At 33.7% G+C, this 26647-nt stretch overlaps 1 protein-coding gene across 1 annotated transcript in view; it reads right to left on the minus strand.

The window, feature by feature from the left end:
* LOC145247974 (uncharacterized) overlaps positions 1-26647 on the minus strand; it is a 536604-nt gene that overhangs the window by 214323 nt on the left and 295634 nt on the right. Inside the window, exon 2 of the mRNA XM_080109633.1 lies at positions 14278-14444. Coding sequence (XP_079965759.1) covers positions 14278-14444 — 167 coding nt within the window. The remainder of the gene's footprint in view (positions 1-14277; positions 14445-26647) is intronic.

The raw sequence follows: 26647 nt of genomic DNA on the forward strand, positions 1-26647 counted from the left end.
GAGAAATTGTATTGATTTTTTTAATCCACACACACACACACACACTATATATATATATATATATATATATATATATATATATATATAGAGAGAGAGAGAGAGAGAGAGAGAGAGAGAGATTGATATTCCACCTTTTGGGGAAATTTTATCAGTTACAAATCACAGTGACTATTGATCAGAGTTTAACAAATGAAGGCTCGTTGGAAAGGTAATGTCTTGAATTGTGTAGTGGGCTATGTGAAATTTGCTCTTAAGGTTGCACATTAAGGGGATCATCCATCATCCAGAGCCTATTTTTTTTTTTTGGCACTTTTTTCAGCCATAAAACGTTTCAATCATAGTTAATTGCTTTCCTAGTTTTGCATATGAATTACAAAATATCTGATATTTCCCCAAAACCTCTGGCCTTGATGGAGGAGAAACTAAGATTTGCTGCTATGGTTTCAAATGATCTGAAATAACAGCAAGGGGAGACTTGATTCCAAATATTTCTCATATGTTAATATCCCCCACTCTTTGGTTTTCATACATAAAGTAAATTTCACATTATATAAGGATTATTTGATACTGGAGATATTCATAATCCTACCCTATTTCCAAAAGAGGGGCGATATAACATATGAGAAATATTTGGAATTAAGTTGGGCTCTCTCTCTACCGTGCTAGAAAGCTACTTATACTTGACAGTATCCTGCACCATAAGGCTACCATTCGCCCATGTATGGAGTACTATGGTCAGATTTGGGCTGGTGCATCTGCTACTGGTCTCTCACTCCTGGACAAGGTTCAAAAGAGAGTCGCCAACCTGATAGGTCCTGAACTGTCATCTAAGCTTCAGCCTCTGTGCCATCGACGAGATGTTGTACCCCTCTGCCTGTTCTACAAGTATTTTAATGGTGAATGCTCTCACAAACTACAAGCACATGTACCCCCTCGACGTAAATACTGACGACAAACCCAACAAGCAGCAAAATCCCACCCCTTCACAGTAGAGATCCATAGATGTAAGAAAGCCTTCTACTCTAACGGTTTCTTACCCAGAACCGCTAGACTTTCGAATTCCCTTCCGGAATTCTACTTTCCCAACTGTACTGACATGCAGAAGTTCAAGTGTAATGTGAACAGACATCTTGCTGCTCATCTCCCTTCATAATGTCCCTGCAACTTATGTCCCCGATAATAGCCCCTTACTTCAAAGTGGCAGTGTGCCTTGTTTGGGATGAAATTTGAATACATATATATATATATATATATATATATATATATATATATATATATATAACACTACTTCATTTAATCACATAAATTAATATACGAAAGTATAATTTATGCGTAGAAGTATTTACTTCAACAGTGCTCAACAAGTATATATATATATATATATATATATATATATATATGAATTTGTATATGTTAGCAATAAAACAAAACGGGGTCAGCACATGCATGGTGAACTTATGGGTGCGAGATTGGGGTCATTTAAGTGATTTAAGTGAAGAGGTGGGGTCGACAGTATCCCCCAAAAGAGCTAAAGAAGGCAAAGAGAAGAATAACGTTTCCTTCAGAGACATGGCAGAGAAGTGCCATTGCTTGTATAGTGAAAGGATGAGTGTACATGATGGAAGAGGCATGAATGGGGATGAGACTTAATGACAGAAAACTGTTGTAGACAATGAGGTCGAGGGAGGGGTGGGGGAATTATCTAAGTGCATAAAACAGGACAATTCAAACATTGTATGTATATGTACTACAAAGGTATCCGGCGTTGCTTGGTATTAAACGTAATGTTAAATTTGTCAAGGTCAAGGTCAAACATTAAGGTCATATTCGGTGCGGCTCTTCATAAACTCTCCCACCTAGGGATGGTGCACACAAAGTTGGGGTTCGCTGCCATTCTTAGATTAGGGAGTTTATCAAGAGCTGTGGTGAATATGACCTTAACGTTTGACCTTGACCTTGAACAATGGTGTGCACCATCCCAAGGTCGAAGTATAACATCATGTCAGGTTTAGTTATGATCGGTCAAATGGTGTGGGTTTGTAGGAGACTTGGACCTTTGATCTTTACCTTGAAAAATGGTGTGCACCATCTCTAGGGGGGGGGGTCATCATCATGCCAGGTTTAGTCATGATCTGTCCAGTGGTGTGGGCTGTAGGAGTTACACACACACACGAACGCTACTACTTATATATATTTTTTGGATGCCCAAAAATTCACTGAAAAATAAAGAGACAAATTTAAAGAAAACCCTTCAATGACTTTTTCTTATGTTGTAGACAAACCATCATTGTTTAGGCTCAACAGAGGTTCTTTTTTTTTTTTACAGACGTTTTTTCATTTATTCAGACAATAAGTTTTTAAGCAGCTGTTGAATCTATAAGAACAATGATTCATTAAAAAAATTTTAAACGAAAAAAGTTATAAAATTTCTTTATATATATGTGTGTGTGTCTGTGTGTGTGTGTCTGTGTGTGTGTGTGTGTTCCTAAAAATGGGACGATATTGCTCATGTAAGGAAGAAAACTAAAGTATGCAGGTAGCAAAAGTCCCAGAAGTTTTAGAACAGCCATTCATGTGATTATTTTTGTTGTAATAATTCATAAGTCAATTACAGTTTCTGCCACGTTGATGAGCCACAGTAATGGTGAAACACGTTTCTGTGGATAACACTATTTTATCTATATAAATAAACTATCAGGCCACTCGGAAATGACTTAATTATTATCTCAATCAATGAATCTATTTTGCCCATAACTCATCAGAAGAAATAGCCACTATCAATTCACCAAAAAGAAATAAAATGCGTTTGGTCATGATTAAAAAATCGAAAATTGGAAGAGAAGTTGCAAATACCTTATAGTTTGCTTACATTACGCCATTTTGAACTTTCATTGATTGATATAATTAAGTGAATGATTTTGTGCTACGAAACAGATACTGTCGAGAAGTGCAAATGTCAACTAAACTAAAGGAATAAATTGTAAGATGGCCAACATCATGAAATTTGGAATATAGACTTTGTATGTATATATATATATATATATATATATATATATATATATATATATATATATATATATACACACACACACACATTTATATGCATAATATAGTCTTTTATGCTATTCAGTATTTACTTCGGCAGTGCTCAATACACAAAGAGAATATAGTACTAGCAATATTAGTATACAAATATACTTATGGCAAGTAAGCTATTCAGAACCGTTCTTGTTTCATTTCAGAAGGAAATCATCTATACATAAAGCTAAGCTGGTCTGATTTTCATGTACCGTCATCCATTCTTTGCATTTCTATAAAATCAATATTTAATTCTGAATAGCCAGATAAGTCGAACGTTATTAGATCAAATTGTTTCCAGAACATAATATCGGAAATCTTTTTTGGCAACCATTAAAAAAAAAAATGTGAGTGGACTTTGCTCTTTAATTCATTCATATTAGTTAATAGCCATTTCCGTTTTGAACAGCTTGCGTATATATAATGAAACTTTTCTGCGTGGCTTACTTGCCATAAGTATATTTTCACATTACTATAAGTGCGCATGCAGACAAACAGGTGGAATTCCAATTAGGCAAACCAATCTCGGACTATGGATTTTAGTCCGCAAAGCAGGCGTTACTTTTTTTGGAATCGTGTTAAAAAATAAATAAATAAATAATTATAATTAATAATAATAATAATAATAATAATAATAATAATAATAATAATAATAATAATAGATGAAATCTATTTTTTATATTCTTGCCCAATTTTTCCACTAAGTAGCTTTCTCATATAATTGGCGTTCCGTTCAAGCAGAGATGGGAATCTAATAAGAGGTAAGAAGGGAACGAGATAGAGATAGAGAGATATAGAGAGAGAGAGGGGGGAGAGGGGGAGAGAGAGCGGGGAACAAAATCGTTTATCGAGAGAGAGAGAGAGAGAGAAGAGCAAAGAAAAAAAAAGTAGAGATAATGAAATAAGGGTTGAACGAGCAAAGGAGAGAAAGGGGGAAGAGAAAAAGAGAGGGGGACGAGAGATGGAGAGATGTGCACTGATCGAAAGAGAGAGAAGGAGAAGAGCAAAAGAAAGAGGAAAAAGGAAAGAGAGAGGGTAGAGATAAAGAGCGGAGGAAAAAGCAAGAGAGAGAGAGAGAGAAGGTAAGAAAAAGAATATGGAGAAGAAAGAGAGAGAGATAAGATAAGAGAGATGAATAGAAAAAGAAGGGAATGGGAGAGTAAATGAAAAAGGAAGTAAAGGAGAAAACGGAGGGAAGGTGAGACAAAGAAAGGTTTTTTTTTGTCCTTTAATCATTATATTCCATGAGCGATTTTTATGACAAAGGGGAAAGAATTAATGTTTTCTGAATCCAGGGTTCATACAGATTTTCAACTTCAATTCTCAAAGTTTTATTAAAGTCCTTCTCCAGACTAAATTCAAGCTTTCAAAGCCAAATTTGATATATACACAACGATATAATAATAAAAAAAAAAGACTTCGTAATTGTCAACAGAAAAAGTAACTTTCATTTATCTCTTAAAGTTTTGTGATAAAGGGGCATAACTCTTGCATCGACAATACCGGAAATAACAATGCTATGCAATTTCAAAAGAATAGATTTATTTCGATTTTATTTTTAATGTTTAAACAATATTTTAATATAGCGTTTCTGAATTTTTTTTAGATGAGGATGGGTTATCTGTATTATTTGGATTCATCGGACTACTGTTCTCATCTTGAGTGTGATTTATTTACTTCACGGAGATGGCTGACAGAACAAGAGCCTGCTACTCCCGTGAAGTAAATAAAGGGTTCCGCTCCAAATTCTACCTAAATTCCCGAGTTTGATAGAAACATTCCCGGGTTCGACAAGATACACCTAAAGAAGATCGGAGGTTATATCAACCAAAATGTTGTGAAAATAACACTCAAGACGAGAACAAGTCCAATGAATCCAAATAATATTTTAATAGTTATGTTAATTAATATTAAAACAAAAATTAATAGTCATTATTTAGATTTCCTTTTTAATATTTTAACACAATTTTTTACTGTCCATCTTATACTTATCATTGTTTCTGACAATGAAATGTACGGTATAACCACGTTGACACGCCGGTTCCCGTCAGATCACCGAAGTTAAGCAACGTTGAGCCTGTATGTAGGAGAACGTCGACATCTCCCTGCAAGAGTTGCAAAACCCTAACGTCTGACAGGGATGCGACTGGTGATCGCTTGTGATGAAAAACACGAATAGGATTAGTGCCCCCACTCACCCACCCACCCACCCAATGAAATAGTATTTTTCGATTTGTAGTTCCTTGCATTAAATAGCTTTATGCCTTGTTTGGAGCGATTTCCATAAAAAGAAATTAAAAAAAAAAAGATAGGAAAAAAATGAATTGGACAGCAAAAGAGAAAAAAATTAAAGAACAGGAAATGGAGAGAGAGAGAGAGAGAGAGAGAGAGAGAGAGAGAGAGGGGGGGGATAAAATAAAGAAAAGAGTGCGCGAGCTAGATAGGGTAAAACAAATGTTACAAAAATTGTTTTCAACAAGTGCAGACATCAGAAAAACAAAATAAGTAAAAAGAAAAAAGAAAAGAAAAATAACAAAAGCAACTAATGTCACGTGACCTTATCGCCACCTCCATTGAATTCATGAATAAACTTGAAAACAATAAACAATAACAATAAAGCAACAGCGAAATGGTTAAACCAGTTTTCATATTGTGAGAACTCAGAATTATATATATCAAAAAAAAGCAAAAGGGACAAAAAATAAAAATAAAAAAGGACAGAAAATAAAAAAAAACAAAAAACGTCTGGTTATAGTCCAGATTGTCCACTCCTTTTGACTTCCGGTTTATATATATATATATATATATATATATATATATATATATATATATATATATATATATATATATAGAGAGAGAGAGAGAGAGAGAGAGAGAGAGAGAAAGAGATCTATTATTATTATACTAAAGTTAAGCTAACGGTTTGTACCCAATATACTTTAATCATACAAAATACATGCTAAATTGTTCTTCCATTTTAGGGATTAAGAAAAGTTTGAAAAAAAATTTCCATTTTAATTGTTCTTAGTATGTAAAACTGACGTTAAATAAAATATCATGATGATGATGATGATGATCAATTCGCCGTTAACTTGATAACTCACTTATACGCTATAAATGTATGTTATTCAATTTTATACCATATATCACACTTGTCATCTTTTCACTTTCTTTATGAGCAGCTAAAGAAAGATAATAAAACTGGTTCAAATTATTTAATCCAGCTTAGTGGATCATAACTATCATCATATTCACCATGACAACCACTAACATCATATTCACCATGGAAACCACTATTATCATATTCACCATGGAAATCACTAACATCATATTCACCTTGGAAACCACTATCATCATATTCACCATGACAACCACTAACATCATATTCACTATGACAACAACTAACATATTCACCATGGAAACCATTATCATCATATTCACCATGGAAACCACTAACATTATATTCACCTTGGAAACCACTATCGTCATATTCACCATGACAACCACAAACATCATATTCACCATGACAACCACAAACATCATATTCACCATGACAACCACTAACATATTCACCATGGAAACCACTATCATCATATTCACCTTGGAAATCACAAACATCATATTCACCATGGAAACCACTATCATCATATTAACCATGGAAACCACTATCATCATATTCACCTTGGAAACCACTATCATCATATTCACCATGGAAACCACTATCATCATATTCACCTTTAAAACCACTAACATCATATTCACCTTGGAAACCACTATCATCATATTCACCATGGAAACCACTATCATCATATTCACCTTTAAAATCACTAACTTCATATTCACCTTGGAAACCACTATCATCATATTCACCATGGAAACCACTAACAGATCATATTCACCATGGAAACCACTAACATCATATTCACCATGGAAACCACTAACATCATATTCACCATGGAAACCACTATCATCATATTCACCTTGGAAACCATTATCATCATATTCACCTTGGAAACCACTATAATCATATTAACCATGGAAACCACTATCATCATATTCACCATGGAAACCACTATCATCATATTCACCATGAAAACCACTATCATCATATTCACCATGGAAACCACTATCATCATATTCACCTTTAAAACCACTAACATCATATTCACCTTGGAAACCACTATCATCATATTCACCATGGAAACCACTATCATTATATTCACCATGAAAACTACTAACATCATATTAACCTTGGAAACCACTATCATCATATTTACCATGGAAACCACTAAAAGATCATATTAACCATAGAAACCACTAAAAGATCATATAAACCATGGAAACCACTATCATCATATTCACCATGGAAATCACTATCACCATATTCACCTTTAAAACCACTAACATCATATTCACCATGGAAACCACTAAAAGATCATATCCACCATGGAAACCACTATCATCATATTCACCATGGAAACCACTATCATCATATTCACCTTGGAAACCACTATCATCATATTCACCTATAAAACCACTAAAAGATCATATTCACCATGGAAACAACTATCATCATATTCATCATGGAAACCACTATAATCATATTCACCATGGAAACCACTATCATCATATTCACCATGGAAACCACTATCATCATATTCACCATGAAAACCACTATCATCATATTCACCATGGAAACCACTATCATCATATTCACCATGGAAACCACTAACATCATATTCACCATGGATACCACTAACATCATATTCACCATGGAAACCACTATCATCATATTCACCATGGAAACCACTATCATCATATTAACCTTTGAAACCACTAACATTATATTCACCTTGGAAACCACTATCATCATATTCACCTTTAAAACCACTAACATCATATTCACCTTGGAAACCACTATCATCATATTCACCATGGAAACCACTATCATCATATTCACCTTTAAAATCACTAACATCATATTCACCTTGGAAACCACTATCATCATATTCACCTTGGAAACCACTAAAAGATCATATTAACCATGGAAACCACTAAAAGATCATATAACCATGGAAAGCACTATCATCATATTCACCATGGAAATCACTATCACCATATTCACCTTTAAAACCACTAACATCATATTCACCTTGGAAACCACTATCATCGTATTCACCATGGAAACCACTAAAAGATCATATTCACCATGGAAACCACTATCATCATATTCACCATGAAAACCACTATCATCATATTCACCTTGGAAACCACTATCATCATATTCAACTATAAAACCACTAACATCATATTCACCTTGGAAACCACTATCATCATATTCACCATGGAAACCACAAAAAGATCATATTCACCATGGAAACCACTATCATCATATTCACCATGAAAACCACTATCATCATATTCACCTTGGAAACCACTAACATTATATTCACCTTGGAAACCACTATCGTCATATTCACCATGGAAATCACTATCATCATATTCACCATGGAAACCACTATCATCATATTCATCATGGAAACCACTATAATCATATTCACCATAGAAACCACTATCATCATATTCACCATGGAAACCACTAAAAGATCATATAACCATGGAAAGCACTATCATCATATTCACCTTGGAAACCACTAACATTATATTCACCTTGGAAACCACTATCGTCATATTCACCATGGAAATCACTATCATCATATTCACCATGACAACCACTAACATCATATTCACCATGGATACCACTAACATCATATTCACCATGGAAACCACTATCATCATATTCACCATGAAAACCACTATCATCATATTCACCTTGGAAACCACTAACATCATATTCACCATGGAAACCACAAAAAGATCATATTCACCATGGAAACCACTATCATCATATTCACCATGGAAACCACTATCATCATATTCACCATGAAAACCACTATCATCATATTCACCTTGGAAACCACTAACATCATATTCACCATGGATACCACTAACATCATATTCACCATGGAAACCACTATCATCATATTCACCATGGAAACCACTATCATCATATTCACCATGAAAAATACTATCATCATATTCACCTTGGAAACCACTATTATCATATTCACCATGGAAACCACTAACATCATATTCACCATTGATACCACTAACATCATATTCACCATGGAAACCACTAACATCATATTCACCATGGAAACCATTATCATCATATTCACCATGGAAACCACTAACATCATATTCACCATGGAAACCACTATCATCATATTCACCATGAAAACCACTATCATCATATTCACCTTGGAAACCACTATCATCATATTCACCATGGAAACCACTAACATCATATTCACCATGGATACCACAAACATCATATTCACCATGGAAACCACTAACATCATATTCACCATGGAAACCGCTATTATCATATTCACCATGAAAACCACTATCATCATATTCACCATGAAAACCACTATCATCATATTCACCATGAAAACCACTATCATCATATTCACCATGGAAACCACTAACATCATATTCACCATGGATACCACTAACATCATATTAACCTTTGAAACCACTAACATTATATTCACCTTGAAAACCACTATCGTCATATTAACCTTTGAAACCACTAACATCATATTCACCATGGAAACCACTATCGTCATATTCACCATGGAAATCACTATCATCATATTCACCATGGAAACCACTATCATCATATTCACCATGGAAACTACTAACATCATATTCACCATGGATACCACTAACATCATATTCACCATGGAAACCACTATCATCATATTCACCATGAAAACCACTATCATCATATTCACCTTGGAAACCACTATTATCATATTCACCATGGAAATCACTATCATCATATTCACCATGGAAACCACTATCATCATATTCACCATGGAAACTACTAACATCATATTCACCATGGATACCACTAACATCATATTCACCATGGAAACCACTATCATCATATTCACCATGAAAACCACTATCATCATATTCACCTTGGAAACCACTATTATCATATTCACCTTGGAAACCACTAAAAGATCATATTCACCATGGAAACCACTAAAAGATCATATTCACCATGGAAACCACTAATATTATATTCACCATGGAAACCATTAACATCATATTCACCATGACAACCAAGATCATAATCATCATAAAAACCACTGATATCATAACAAGATCATTATCATCGTCATGATTAGCAAATCATCATCATTATCCAACCGCCACAACTTTCTATCTCTATTGTAAGAAATATCATTATAATTATCACAATGATTAACATCATCAACATCTCCTGTTTAATAATCATCAGCATCATCCTCATTCATATAACGTACAGCTGCTTCAGTCACATGACTGTCATGTGCTAACATTGTGGTTAGAAAATATCTTGTGCAAACATAATAGACAAATGTAGGAAGAATTAGATTTTGAATTCTAAGAAAAAAATTGCCCGGAATGTCAGTTGTCGAATTGACGTTTATATATATATATATATATATATATATATATATTTCATTTATTCACATAAAATTAATATACGAAAGTATAGATTTATGCGTAAACTTTAAGTATTCACTTCAAAAGTGCTCAATACGTAGGTAGAGCTAGTTAGTAATTTATAAAATATATATGGCGATTAATAAGAGCAATGGAAATAGTATTCCGACGAGATAGAGAAATAAAAAAGGAACATATCAAGTCACACATCCATTAATAATGTTTCGTTTTTATTTTTCATCCAGAAGAAGTCGTACAATAAAAACGAAACGTTGATGGACGCGTGACTTCGTTTGTTCCTTTTTTATCTCTTTTTCTCTCTATATATATTTATACTTCTATAATTTTTTTTTTGTCTGTGTGTATTGATATTCATATTAAAATCCTTTTTATTCTATTTATTTAAAAAGAAAATACTACTTTCTTATATGTGGGTCGTGGAATTTTATTCATTTGCAAAAGATCTAGTTAATTTGCATATTCTTTTAAACATTCATTTTAATTAATTCCCTATTAGTTTTTTTTTTCGTGTTTCTTATGGGGTGATGATCTTTAGTTAACTATTACGTGTAATTATATCCATGCAGATATTCTACATGATTTATACTTGCGTAATATTTGTGTAAAAAGTTTATAGTAGACACAAAACTCTTTCCATATATATTTATGTATATATTTTTGATTTAAAAAATTTGCCTACCAAACTCCTCCAAGAGTTTTTGGTCTACAGACAGGAAACATCATATATACGGTATTTGAACCCATGTGAAACTTCATATTTGGGTTTTAGCCGGGAAAATCGGTACAAAAGTGTAAACATTCAAAACTAATGAAATTTGCCAGGCGAAGGTCAAACGCCGACATTACGAATTTGCATGCATATCGTAATAGCTGTTGGTTCATGTTTTAATTTTTAGCCGTGCAGCTAACGTGTCATCATAGCTCAGTCATTAACGGCAGAGGCAAAAATAAATCGTAAGCTAAACGTTTTGGTTTCAATTCTCAGAGGTGGTGCACAAGTTATTTATTTTATTTTTTTTGAACTTTTTAAATCATTACTATATATTGGGTCCAATATAATATATAATAATAAATACGAAATCTGCATTAATCAAAATATCATGTGTAAGCATTTTTACGACTGGGCAATGCCAGGCGGCCTGTTTATATATATATATATATATATATATATATATATATATATATATATATATATGTGTGTGTGTATGTGTGTTCTCCGTCCATTTCAACAGATGACGTATGAGGTTCAGCCATAACAATTAAGTTGTTTGGAAATCCACAGAGATGATTTGATTTGTTTATAGTGGTGAAGGCTTTGTGTAGAACCAACCACTTTTAGTATTACTGCTAATCTTCGTCGGTGCAGATAACTACCACAGGACAGAGTATACAGTAGACCACATGTTTTTACATCGGAGTTTTACCTTCTCCTAAATGCATGCCTTAACAGAGATTGGGGGTGCCTCTCACCTAGGGAATTGATGCGCCCCCAGATACCAACCTGGAAATTTCTATAACTCGGCGTGGTACATACAGCACCTAGCCTTCTCAAATGGTCACCCATCTGGTACTATTCAGGCTCATCGTTGCTTAACTTAACAGATTAATAAATAAGAACAAGTGGAGCATGCATGGTCCCCTGTGAGTGCCCAGTGAACGAGGCATAAAAAATGACTAAGTTCAGCATTGCCCCCCCTCATTTAGACCCAAAAGTCCTCAGGGGACGTCAAATCCTAGTGAAAACGAACAAACAATGCAGTTTTAGGACTTAACATATGTAAATTTGAGTTCATCACCATGCAAAAAAAGAAATGACTAATTATTTGACCCCCACCCCACCGCATTTAGCCCCAAAAGTCCTCAAGGCCTTAACATATTTAAATTTGAATCCAGCACCATGCAAAACTGCTAAATAAACATACATAGAAAATTTTGGACAAATATGGTAAAATACTCCCAAAAATGGAGTGTTTTTATTAGCCCTAAAAGAGCACACCCAAGAGTTATCGCAAAGTATAGACAAACAAAATTATATAGAAATCAGTTAGTTACAACTTTTCAGAAAGTTTTATAAAAATCCAAGGCATCATGTTTTCTTAATAAGCACAAAAGTGTCAATTTTAGCCATTTTAATCTGAAAGACGCCCTTAGGGGAGCAACCAGAGTTTTTCCAGAAAATCTGTTCTGTTATTTTTTTACTCATATCATGTTTGATGTTTGTGTAAAATTTCAAAAAATTCCGAGGCGTAGTTATTGAGAAAAGTGCGGACAGACGCACGAACAAAGATGAATTTACAAGTCCACCTTCCTTTTGCCAGGGGACCAAAAAACAACTTTGAATCATATTATGAAGATTCAATGTGTTAGCTGTTAAAATGAATCTTATACGAACAGTCAAATCTACACTTCCTTGTAATCTATTTTATATTTCTCTTTGTGTCGTTGTCTGTTAGTTTTTTTTGGGGGTGGGGGGACTTCTTATTTTTGTACATTTTCTGAAGATTGGATTTTGTTTCTGAATTTTTGAGATAAGGATTGATAATTTGTTTTATTTGGATTGGTCGGACTACTGTTCTCATCTTGTTGAACTCAGAAATCTGCATAAAATTTTGAATGGAATCCTTTATTTAATCCGTCGGGCAGAATGCCTTCATTTCGTCAACCATGACTAGGCAGAAGTCTCAAATAAATCACAATAGTATACTTAGTACCACCTGCAGTGAGGATTGAACCTTCAATTTCCACAACAGTGTAACTTATAACTGAATTTTACTTTGTACTTTATTCCTTACTATCCTGATGCTTGGCATTGCCCGGGTGCTTGGAGGTATGGAGGTATGTGTTAAGCAAAAAAAAAAAAAAAAGGCTCGAACCCGTACTGTGAAGGAGGAAAAAAACGTGCAAAAAAAAAAAAAAAAAAGTGACATCTTTGCCATTGGGTCCATCACCAAACCGAAAGTGATGAAGTTTTAAATTAAGGCTAGTCAATCGAAAAGAGGGAATAACTTTCGAAATATCGTTGAAAAAAGTGAACCCTCCCTGTAGAAAAGTGCCCAGTTGAGGGTGAAGGAATTAATGTTTTTTGCCAATTTTTCAATATTTGTCGTCCGAAGGGTCGAGCTTCAAAACGATACTGATCTTGTGAAACTTTGTCGCTTCTGTCGAAAGTTTTAGCCAAATATACAAACAAACATACATACATACATACATACATCTAAACAGACAAGTGAGATTTATATTATAGATGCCACAGGTACTTTTCCATTCGAAATTCCATACAGATTCCAGAGTTTTGACAGAGAGATTCCTGAATTTGACAAGATACACCTGAAGGTCGGAGATTACATTCGCCGAAACATTGTGAGAATTGCACTCAAGATGAAAACAGTAGTTCAGATAATCCAAATTAGGATTAATTTTCATTAACCTTCCCTGACTTCGTATGCACCCAAAGTGGGATGCAGAGGGAGGAGAGTGGTGCCAACAAACATAATCAATACTTCACGCTTCGGAAACAAACGTGATGATTCCAAATCCAGGGTGTACGAAAATGTTAATCCGCCATTAGTTATTGACCGAGAAAGTTTGAAAATTTCACAAAAATGGCTGACTCACCTGAGTACCTGACAAGTCTGAGCAGGTAGCAATTTGATGATGTTCTCTGCTAAGTCTCTGGCACATTCTTCTGAACTGATGGTCGTCTTGGCAGTAAGCAATCCGAATGGACCGTAGCAGTCCACTACGTTTGAGGTAGGCAACCTCTTACCCCATGTGCCATGGATCTGTAAAAATAGAGAAAATACAAAAGAAATAAGCATTCTAGAATTGGAAACTTCGTTCTTTTTTTTTTTTTATATCAAGTGACCCATTGGGTCAATTTCGGTACTTTATACATTAGCGTATAAAATTTAACATGATCATGAGCTTCAATGTATGCCCCCTCTCCCTCCCTACATTCACAACGAACTACCCACCTGTGGAACTCTATAGAGCAGGGCTGCTTTCCAGCCGACTACAACAGTCATTTTCAAGTTCAATGTAGACAAGTTTTGTTGAGCCATCCTCTTGAATAATCAAATTCTATCGAATTTTCATGCCGATAACCTTTCTCATTTAAGAAATGTTAGCTAATCTTTGGAAACTTTTTTTTTTTATTATGTGACCCATTGGGTCAATTTCAGTACATTATACATTAGTGTATAAAATTTAACATGATCATGAGCTCCAATGTATGCCCCCTCTCACTCCCTACATTCACAGCAAACATTCGTCTAGCTGAAACTACTGTCAACAATTTACCATACTCTCTATCTGTGCCTAAATCTAAATACAAATTCTATGACCAAAGTTTCCTTTCGTAGAACTACCCTCCTGAGGAACTCTACAGAGCAGGGCTGCTTTCCAGCCGACTAAAACAGTCATTTTCAAGTTCGATGTAGACAAGTTTTGTTGAGCCATCCTCTTGAATAATCAAATTCTATCCAATTTTCATACCGACAACCTTTCTTACTTAAGAAATGTTAGCTAACCTTTCTCTATCATTTACAAGAGAACTCGTCTCTTTACCACCACTACAAAAATGTGCCTTTCTTCCCCTATATACCTAAAATCAAACGAAGTTTATTGTTATTTAGAATATTCAAACTAATGTTCTCGTCTTGAGTGTTATTTTCACAGCGTTTTGGCAAATGTAACCTACAACCTTCTCCAGGTGCATCTTGTCAAACTCGGGAATCTGTATGGAATGTCGAACGGAACTTTTTATTAAATCCACGGAGGTCGCATGCTCTCGTTCTGTCAATAAGAGAGCATATAGAAATAACATTCCAGAGAGCAAGATTTTATTCATTTTATTTTACAGATTATCTTCTATCAACGAAGACGTCGGTAAATTTTCAGGAACTGTTTCGTTCATAGCAGAACAGCTAACGTTTGTATGTCTATCCCATAAATAAGATGGCTGCCTTTTTAGGTAGGAATTTCTTTTTCTTTTTTTTTTTTTTTTTTTTTTTTTTTACAAAGTGATCACCACTTATCAAGGCCCGGAAGCCACTCAGGGATAAGGGTTATTGCAAGTACATTAAGTTAGTGAGGAGATTTGCTGAAGTGTTTACTTAAGGGGGCGGTTCATTAGGAATTTGTTAACATTGGACTTGAAGACATCCAAATTGTAGTCCGGAGGGAAGCAGGCAGACGGAACAGAGTTTCTATTTCTTTCCTCAACAGAAAGTGTATTCAATCAGAGTCCTTTTTTTTTTTTTTTTTTTTTCTTGCTATGTATGTTTTAACAAAGGAGAGCTTTTTGGTTTCTGAGGAGACCATAGATGATAGATCTTGTATTCGCATACTTATTGTTATTAAGTCTTCACATTCACAAAAAAGAGGCGAATAATCCATAAAAAAAAATAAATAAAATAAAAAAAAAAACAGAATAAAGGAAAAGGAAATAAAAATTAGCAAGACCTTTGTCCAAATGAAACCCTGCCATTGACTGATGGAAACATTAACCCGCAGGTGGGAATAACAATAAATCCGATTCGTTACCTAGTTAAACTATGTACTACGTGTGTATATAAAACGACCCGGTAACATGAATTCCATGTATTTTAACCTGACGAGTCCCTATGAGGATGAAACGCAGAAGTCTCTGTAGTAGCTTAATTGCCATAAATATATTTTCGTAACTTACTACCTAGCTCTATTCATGTATTGAGCACTATTAAAAAATCGATAAATATTATATCTACTTATGTTTAATGCAGAAACATAAATTAATGATCCTATATACATATACGGACATAGATACATATAATGATAATTATATATATATATATATATATATATATATATATATATATATATATATACACACACACACACACACTAGCAGAGAAACCCGACGTTGTCCAAAATTAAATGATGACCAAAGAATGTTTCACACATCCAATACTTATATTGTCTTCAAAATCAGTGAAACCAACCAGTTTTCAATCAAGTTAGGGAGCCACCATGTTTCACAAAGTTTCTGCAGTGACGTGATTTAGTTCACTATACATTGTAGTCTAAATTGCACTGTAGAGAACTTACTGTTGATTTTATAAAATTATTTTTCATATAATGGATTAAGTTTAAAATGCAGAAGTCAAGTATCATGGTTCAATTATGCTCTAAACAGAAACCTTCATTTGAATGCACCCTAGTCTTATCAAAGAACCTACTGTTGATTTTATACATTCAGCCATTCTGCTGTGCTGTGTTAAAACTTCTCAAATGCACTCGTGATGTTAGGCTGTATAAGGGTGTTAACTTTGGTCAAAATCAGACTGTTCCTCCTTTAATCGAATTATTTGATTAGCGATATTTATCGGAGGCATTGCGATAGAAACCCTATCTAAGAACACTTCCAGACACATGAATTACATTTGTGAGATATTTTTCTTTTAAATCAGCTCAGCCGTTTCGGCGTCAATAAGGAACACTCTCACACATACACAAAGTGTCTTTTAAATAGAAATAGATAGATATGCATTATATATATATATACACACACATCGATATACGTATATATATGCACATCGATATGTGTATATATACATACACACACATATATATACGTACACGCAATTATATATAGACATACATACACACACATATATACAAGCACATATACATACGCGCGCACACACATACATATATACACATATTCACGTACATATACATATATACGCATACATATATACATACCTATATACATATATTCTTGCACATATGCATATATATATATATATATATATATATATTCACGCACATATGCATATATTCACGTATGACCTTAAACTATATCCGATGGTGAGGCCCCAGCTTGTGGGCTTTGGGGAGTGTGGAGCCACCCTTTAATTGCCATTGCTCCCAGGTCCACTCTGATCCGGAGTGGTAGTACCTGTTATGGTCCCAACTATGGGTTAAATAGAAACCGACTTAAAAAACAAATATACTTTATTAAAAAATTGTTCTTCAAAATCATTGGATTTGGCATTGAATAACCCAAAAGGGTTGATATGCCGTAAAACAACCAACCAACCAACATATTCACGCACATATGCATACATATATATATGAAACTATAATATAGTTCTATAATATATGCATATATGTGTACATATAAATGTATGCGTATTTTAATTAGAGTCAAGTTTTATTTCCATATTTCAAGAACAATGGCGATAAATGGCGCAGCAGCGACCGAAATTCAACATTTAATTTCATAACAATTACAGAAAAAATAAAAACATTAAAAGAAAATTTGAAAAAAAACAAAAACAAAAAACAAAACAAAACAAAAAACCTCGGAACGTTGGATGCAAAGATCAAAGAACACAATTAAAAATAGCGTTAAGCGACAACATTCATTTCGATGCGAAACGAAAACCAAAAATTTGTTTCATTAAAATTCTTGAAATATTAAAACAAAATATTTCATCACAGAATTTAAGAAGAGGAGTCGCGGAGAAGCAACTAACTATCATAATCACATTCGCTTTAACGTGTCTGTTTTACATGCTGGCATGTGTTGGACGGCTTTAAGAAACTGACATGTAAATTAACCTATCTCTGGCCAGGTCTTTATTTATCCCTCTTTCTCTCAAGCCCAGTCTTATCAATTCCTCCAATGTTTTCCTTCAACTTTTCCTGTGTAATGAACCTACTATCTCAACTGCCCTACATCTAGTAGCTCAAGAGTTTTCATCCATTCTTTCAACGTGACTATATCAACTGAATCTACTGTGCTGCATACATCTTTCAAAACTATTCAAATTTAATCTTCCTCTGAGGTCTTTCACAAATCCATTGTATCATTCTCATATCATTGCTCTCCAAGCAACGCATGTCCTCAAATCTCATTGGTCAAGTTTCGCTTCCATATATAATCCCACTGTATAAACATGTCTGACAGACTCTTCTATTGGTATTGTAATGTAGCGATGCACTTATCAGGGCCAAACGCCACTCTAGGAAAATGGTAAATGAGATCCTCAGTGGGATGATAAAGAATATTATGAGAGGATTGGACAAAATTTGATAACTTAAGCAAACAGCTCTATAAGTATTTGTTAACATTGGACCTGAGAACGACTGTCGTAGTAGAGAGAAGTAGTACTGCAACAATGTGTTCCGAAGATGCAAAAAAAAATGGCAGAGTTTGGTAGAGACCATTCTGCAAGCACACACAGACAAGGTTACTTTCATATATATGTAATGTCGGGACGATTAATCGGAATCAGAAACTGAAAAAATCGAAACTTTTTAATGTATTGGAATTGGTATCAGAATTGGTATCGGAAAAATTGTGTCTACTTTCCGATACCAAAAACGATGCTTGTTTATTACGTCGTTTATTTTTGTTTAAAACTTAATTAAAACTAAAGATAAAATATTTTTTGGTTTTAAGTTACAAAAAGAACATTAAAATCCATGAATTGTTTTAATAATGTTAGGTGAAAGTACAGATTATTTACAAAAAAAAAAAAACTACCCCTCCTCAGGTATGAAATAGTTTTCTAAATTATAATGAGGTTATTTCTTTCATCGGGGTGTTTTCATCAGTGTTTGTCGTCGATAATCTATATATCACTCGCACAAGTGCATTTTTTATGTTCACGAAAATAATATACCTTACATCACATGAGTTCTTACAACGGCCTAAAGAAAAAAAAAAACTCTATAGCTAAATATTTAGTGGCTTTGAAATCGGAATCGGTAATTGTGTCGAACTCAGAAATTTTACAACAGAATCGATAATTGTATCAGAATCAGGGAAAATTTTGGAATTGTCCCATCACTAATAGATACATATATGAATACACACGTATTAGAATGTTTTCATTGTAAATGCAACACTATGCGCTATGTAGAAAATATGTATAAAATGAAACCAATAATCATCTAAGAAACCATAAAAAAGATGAATAAGTAATTAATGAAAGTTCGTTTTTCAAAGGAATATGCAAATTAGTTGACTATTATGCAGTTGCCCCCAGCTTATTAAAATGAACTTCGTAATATACTTTTAAATAGTTAAAGTAGACCTTTAATATCAATGTCAGTGCGACAAAAATCAACAACTTTATGTTTATATATCTATATATAATCTTCATAGGTTTTCATTTAAAACTATATTAAAAAAATTAATTCTTAAGTTCTTTGTCGAAAAATCATTTTGTAAGTCGATCACTTTCAAATCAGTGTATGAGTTTGCTTCCAAGAATGTGATCTACCAATATTGTTAGAGGTATCATCAGTTGGTTACCATGAAAAAAACTGGTTTGAGGTAAAAAAAAAAAAAAAATAATAAAAATTATATCATGGCACCCCAGCAGTGTTGAAAATGTTTTTTTTTTTTTTTGTTTTGCTGCAGATTAATTTTTTTGGCAGGTTATTTAAAACATCATTCCTACCTGTGTAATTTGTCTCTCTCTCTCTCTCTCTGTCTCTCTCTCTCTATATATATATATATATATATATATATATATATATATATATATATTATACATAAGTTACCTTGTCTGTCTGTCTGAGGAACGGTCTCTACCAAACTACTCTGTCAATTTTTTTGTCTACAGACTTGAAACTTGATATATAAGGGATTTGGACCAGTAGAACAAATTTGAATTGGTCTATAGCCGGTAAAAAAAAAATTACTAAGGGGTCAGAATTAAAAAAAAAAAAGAAAAAAAAGTGGAACTTGGCAGGCATAAGTCGACTTAAAGTGCTCTGTTGTACACATGCGCAAATATACATTTATACGTTAACGTCAGTTAAATGTTAACGCTTTCTATTACATCTGACGACAGCTCAAATGGTTACAACTAAGGCTGGAATCTGGGTTTCGATTCGAGCTGATGGTTCGCAAGTAATTTTTTTTTTAAACTTTTGAAATCACTACTATATATTAGGTACAATATAATAATCAATAGAGAATTGGATTTATAATAATAAAAATACGAAATCTGCATAAATTAAAAAATATATTTAAGCGATTCTACGAGCGGGCAACGCCAGACGGACTGCTAGTATATCTATAATTACATACACACTTCTTTCTTTGCCTCTTTATCTTTTAATTCTTCATGTGTCCAGTACTAAAAGACTTTCAGGAAATTAGATCTTGCAGAGGGAGGAGAAGGAAGAGAAGTCGGCGAGAGAGGTCAATGGAGCAAAACTCACAACATCTCAAAAGGCAATTCTTTGCCTGCCCTGCCATTGCAAACTGTTTCTTCACATATGGGAATAGATTATTGTGGAGGTGGGGTCAGAGGTTACTGCTTATAGTCACAATGGGCACATAATTGCTGATCCTTTCCCCCCCACTTCGTCTGCATAGAACTCTTCTCCCCAGCTTCCACCCACGCAAGCCACTGCTGCCTACAACAGCTAATATTGATAGCAGGGAGATTTATGCTTTACGATTCATTCATTCATCAAAGAGAGAGAGAATGGGGGGGGGGGAGAAAGTGTAAAAAGAGAGGGTCAGGAAGAAAAAGGTACAGAGAGAGAGGGAAAGTAAAAAGAGAGGGGCAGGAATAAAAAGGTACAGAGAGAGAGAGAGAGAGAGAGAGAGAGAGAAAGTGAGGAAAAGAAAGAGAGAGAGAGAGAGAGAAAGGAGATGGAGAGAGAGAGAGTAAAGAGAGAGATATTAATATATGGTCATAAAACAGAGAGTTAGGTAGATAGATATATCGGAGAGAAAAAAAAAAGAAGAAGAGAGAAAGAATGGAAGAGACAAAGTAAAAAGAGAGAGCCAGGAATACAAAAGGTACAGAAAGAGAGAGAGGAGAGAGAGTAAAAAGAGTGAGGGAGAGAGAGAGAGAGAGTAAAAAGAGTGAGGAGGAGAGAGAGTAAAAAGAGTGAGGGAGAGAGAGAGTAAAAAGAGTGAGGGAGAGAGAGAGAGAGAGTAAAAAGAGTGAGGGAGAGAGAGAGAGAGTAAAAAGAGTGAGGGAGAGAGAGAGAGAGTAAAAAGAGTGAGGGAGAGAGAGAGAGTAAAAAGAGTGAGGGAGAGAGAGTAAAAAGAGTGAGGGAGAAAGAGAGAGTAAAAAGAGTGAGGGAGAGAGAGAGTAAAAAGAGTGAGGGAAAGAGAGTAAAAAGAGTAAGGGAGAGAGAGAGAGTAAAAAAATGAGATGGAGAAGGAGTAAAGAGGAGAGATAAGGGACTGAAAAGAGAGAAAGAGGATTAAAGCAAATGAAAGAGAGAGAGAGAGAGAGTAAAAAGAGAGAGAAGAGTGAAAGCCAGAAAGTATAGAGATAAAAAGATAAACAGAAAAAGGAGAGTAAAATTAATTGCATACAATTAAGTGAGCACAAGTTGCTATTTGGCCCTAAACTGGAGAAGGAGGGGGGTTGCTTCCACATATTTTCAACAGTATTTGTAAGTAAATGATCATAAAGATAGAAATGCAGCAAATATGGAAGATAAAAATATCATAAGATTAATAAGAATCCAGAAATAAAGCAATAAGAAACATATGTTCCCACCTCTCCCTCTCTCTCTATATAAGAGCTCTACTCTCTATTGCGTATTAAGGTTTCTTATTCGATTGGGATTAAATTATCTATATATAAATACTGTTATTTATATTAGTATGAAGTTTACCACTGTGCATACCAGGTAAACAACGATGATAGAACAACGGGCCGTGAAAATTTCTACTGTGGGTAAGTTGATAGCGTGTTTTCTTTTTGTGCATGACATGGTCTTTGATTCCATTACTATATATATATATATATATATATATATATATATATATATATATATATATATATATATATATATTATATATAATTTAAAGGAGTTAGAACAATAGTCTAAAGAGCTGAGTGTATTTCAATGTAACAGTGAAATTACTAGTTTAATTAAAATACAGGAAAGAGAAAGTGCTCGTTGTAATTTAGATATATAATAAGCTCGATAGGTAAATATCCTAGAGCTAATTCAATATTATATTAAAAAAATATATATATATATATATATATATATATATATATATATATATATATATATATACACACACATACTAGTGTTTGGCCGATTATCAGAATTGGGAAAGGTAAAAATCAGAACGTTTGAAGGTATTCAAATCGGAATTTTTTTGCCTATTTTCTGATGCCGAAAACGATTCTTTTAGTTGTAGTTTTGCTGTTAATAACAAATAAAATAACTATTTATTGATTTTTTTAACAACACGTAAAACTTACATCTATAGAAGATAATCGCCAACAAGTGTATTTTACGTTTGATTAAAATATCTGCATTTTTATTATTACCATATGCGGGAAGAAATAACAACTCTATGGTTAAATGTTAATTGTATCGGAACAGGGAAGAATATTGGAATCGTCCCATCACTTATATATAATTTTAAAATCTTGTACCCAACTGACCTATGCAAGAGAATGTTATCTACAAAACGATGGAAAGAGATATAAATAAATTCTAAAGAGAAAGTCGGAAAATGGTGACGTGACAAAAAAAAGTAGGGTCTCTCTTTCCTGTTTAAGAGAGAATAGAATACGTTTTGGTCATGCTCTCGCACCCCATTCTCAGGGGAGATATGTAATATTACTTCATACATGTAAAAAAAAAAAAATAGTGCATTATTACTGAATAATGAGAGGCGGGCAGCGCCAAAACAATCAAAAATGATAATTCAAGTAAGAAAACTCTCGGAGAGAGAGAGAGAGAGAGAGAGGAGAGAGAGAGAGAGAGAGAGAGAGAGAGCGAGAGAGAGGAGAGAGAGAGAGAGAGAGAGAGAGAGAGAGAATGAATGAATTAATAAAAAAACCTACGATGTTATGGAAATATAAAATATTTTTCAATAGCAGATTTTAGAGCCACAATAAAATATTCACCCGGTCAAATATTTTAAAGCCAGTTAAAATATTTGTAATAATAAAGGACTTGAAATTTAGTTAAAACACACACACACACACACACACACACACACACACAAATATTTAACAATAAACAATAAGATTGGCCTGTTTAGGTAAAGTAAGGAAATAGCAAAGAAATAGGTTTTGATATATACACATAAACACGAATCAGTTTAGTTCGAGTCACTGAAGATATTAACTCGGAAGATATTTGCCTCTTGGGATTCAGAAGCTTGAAGGAACGCGTTTATAGCAAGATGTAGAAACCAAATGAGAAACGTTGGAAAACTCCGAGGGAAGCATGAAAATAAAGTGATATGTAAAATATAACATGTTGTCTGATGTTTTCTTCGTGCCTTCATTCACAGCATTTTACAAGTCAAGTATCAACTGCTTGAGAAAAGAAACAATAGAAGAAGGTATGTTTCCTTTTGTCTGTGCCATACGTTAATTGTGCCGTTTGGTGAACTGTAATTAAATCTGTTGCAAACGCACACACAGAAGACTAACAGAAGTACGTATTTTATACATACATTTCAAGAGATACGCTTGATATTTATACATACATCCATTATGCAATACCAACTGTTTACATGTTTATTGAACATCATATATATTTTTTTCGTCCCTATCCTGTGTGCCATCTTTATTAAGAGAGAGAGATGGAATTTACTCCCATTTAAAAGCCGACTTTGTCTGTAACTCTGCCCTTTTCGGGAGTTTCATTATTACTATTATTATTCATAATTATTAATTACATTATTTTTACCGTTTAACAATTTCATTTCAATTCCATTATACATATTGAAATCAATTGCGTCTCATTTTTGCCGTTTGAATTAAACGCTTTTTTACGTTGCAACATTTCAAAAAAAACAACAAAAAAAAAAAAGAAATAAGATAAAATAAAAAATAAATAAGAAATACAATCTTCTTCCACAAACGGCTAAAATAATTCCCGTGAACTTTTTGATTGCTAGGAATGAACACTGTCCACACTACAAATTTCCAGTTCTTTCAACGGTTTTCTTTTTCTTTTCGATACTTCTTTCTGACCAAGAGCGGAGGTCCGCTTGAAATATAAAAAATAACAATAAAAATATTAAATACAAAAAGTAACATCGTTTTTCATGCTTCAAAAAACCCTCATAACCTTTAAATCATTATATATATATATATATATATATATATATATATATATATATATATATATATAAGTCACTTTGTATATCTGTATATCTGGCAGTATTCTTAGACATGTTTTGTACAGAAATTCATCCGATAATTATGGAAAATTGAATCAATCCGATCCTAAAAATTTTCACAGCAAATCAATTCTTCTTTTAAAAAAAAAGACAGAATTATTGACATTTGAAAGTATAGCTCAGTAGTAGAACATTTGACTATGGATCGAATTATCTCCTGTTCAATCCAGAGTGTACTTCACCATTTAATTTTTAATTTTTTCTTATTAATGAGTTCAATTTATGATAAAAGAAAAGGTAACCGTTTAATATCACTGTGAATCATTTCTTTGTTTGCATATTTCAAAACTAAACATTAAGCAGACGTGACTTTTCCAGGGCATTCATCGTCAAGTACAAATACCAGCTGGCATGATTATTGTAAACAAACACAGACGGAATTTGATGAACGACATTGTCATTATTATTTTTTATTTCTTGCGAATTAGTTTACGGGGCAAATTATTCCTCGTAATATTCAATAGAGCTTCTAATGGTTCTATAATAATACATATGCGATCTGCATAAACTAAAATATCATGTTTAAGCGTAGGCAACGTCGGGCGTCCAGCTAGTATCTCTACAATTATATAAATGCAACTTTTGTGTGTGTGTGTGTGTGTGTGTGTGTGTGAGTTCATTCCTTATAGACTCCGAAATGGCTGAACAAATTTTCTTTAAAATTTACAGAACTCTAGTGTTTAAGTCTAGGAGTGATCTTAGTTAAGTTTTGTCTCAGAATACTCCCAATAATTATCGATAATCGAAACTGTTATTTTAATTCATCTATCATCGGTAAAGCCATTTTTCGATGTCATCGCTTAGCAACAATGATAGAACAACAGGCCGTGAAAATTCTACTGTGGGTAAGTTGATAGCGAGTTTTGTTTTGTTTTTTTTGTGCATGACATGGTCTGTAGGTTCAAACTCTGCACGTAAATTTCTCAATTTTTTTTCATTTACTGCAAAGAATTTTATAAGGCTTGAAAATTTACATTTTTTTTTTTAATTTTTTTATTTGCATGAAGTGGCCTGTAGATTCAAATCCCGCATGTAAATTTCTTAATGCTTTTTTTTTTTTTTTTTCGTTAACTGGAAAGAAGTTTATATAAAATAATTTTATTAAAAAAAAAACAGTAGGTTATCTAGAGTGCACTATAGAATAACATATATTTTGGACTAAGTTACTGCATTGAGGCATGTGATGCTTCCTCCCCGGGCGATTTCATGGATTTCGATAACAATAAAAATATTGGAGTATGAAACATTTATTGATCATCATTTAATTCCAAGCAACGTCGGGTCTCCCTGCTAGTATATATATATATATATATTTAGTAGAAATGGTAATTAATAAAAACTGAAGAAAGTGCTCAATACTGTTGTAGAGCCAATATGCGTTTTATTTTTTTATTACCGTATCTTTCTGTTAAGTTACATTACTGTTTCAGCTACCCGGCCGGTTTTTTTTGGGGGGGGGGGCCGTCTGTAGCTTCCTCAGACTTTTACAGAAATGTTCGTTATGATGGGATGAAAGAGTAAATGATGTCAGGGAGGGGTGCGAGAAGAGCGGAAAAAAGAGGAAGGGAAAAAGGGGGGAAGGTGAGAGGGGGTGCTTGGTATGTCGGTAATGTTTTAGTTTTGGAGTTTAAGGACCTTGTGGGGGAGTGAAATGTCCTTAAACTCCAAAACTAAAACATTACCGACATAAGTAAGTTATAAAATACATGGCAATTAAGCTACACTGAATATTCCGCGTTTCATCCACTCTAGGACTCTTCAGGCTTATATATATATATATATATATATATATAT

This window comes from Euprymna scolopes, chromosome 26 (genome assembly GCF_053919585.1).
Source record: "Euprymna scolopes isolate OS-2025 chromosome 26, ASM5391958v1, whole genome shotgun sequence".
Classification (NCBI taxonomy): domain Eukaryota; kingdom Metazoa; phylum Mollusca; class Cephalopoda; order Sepiida; family Sepiolidae; genus Euprymna; species Euprymna scolopes.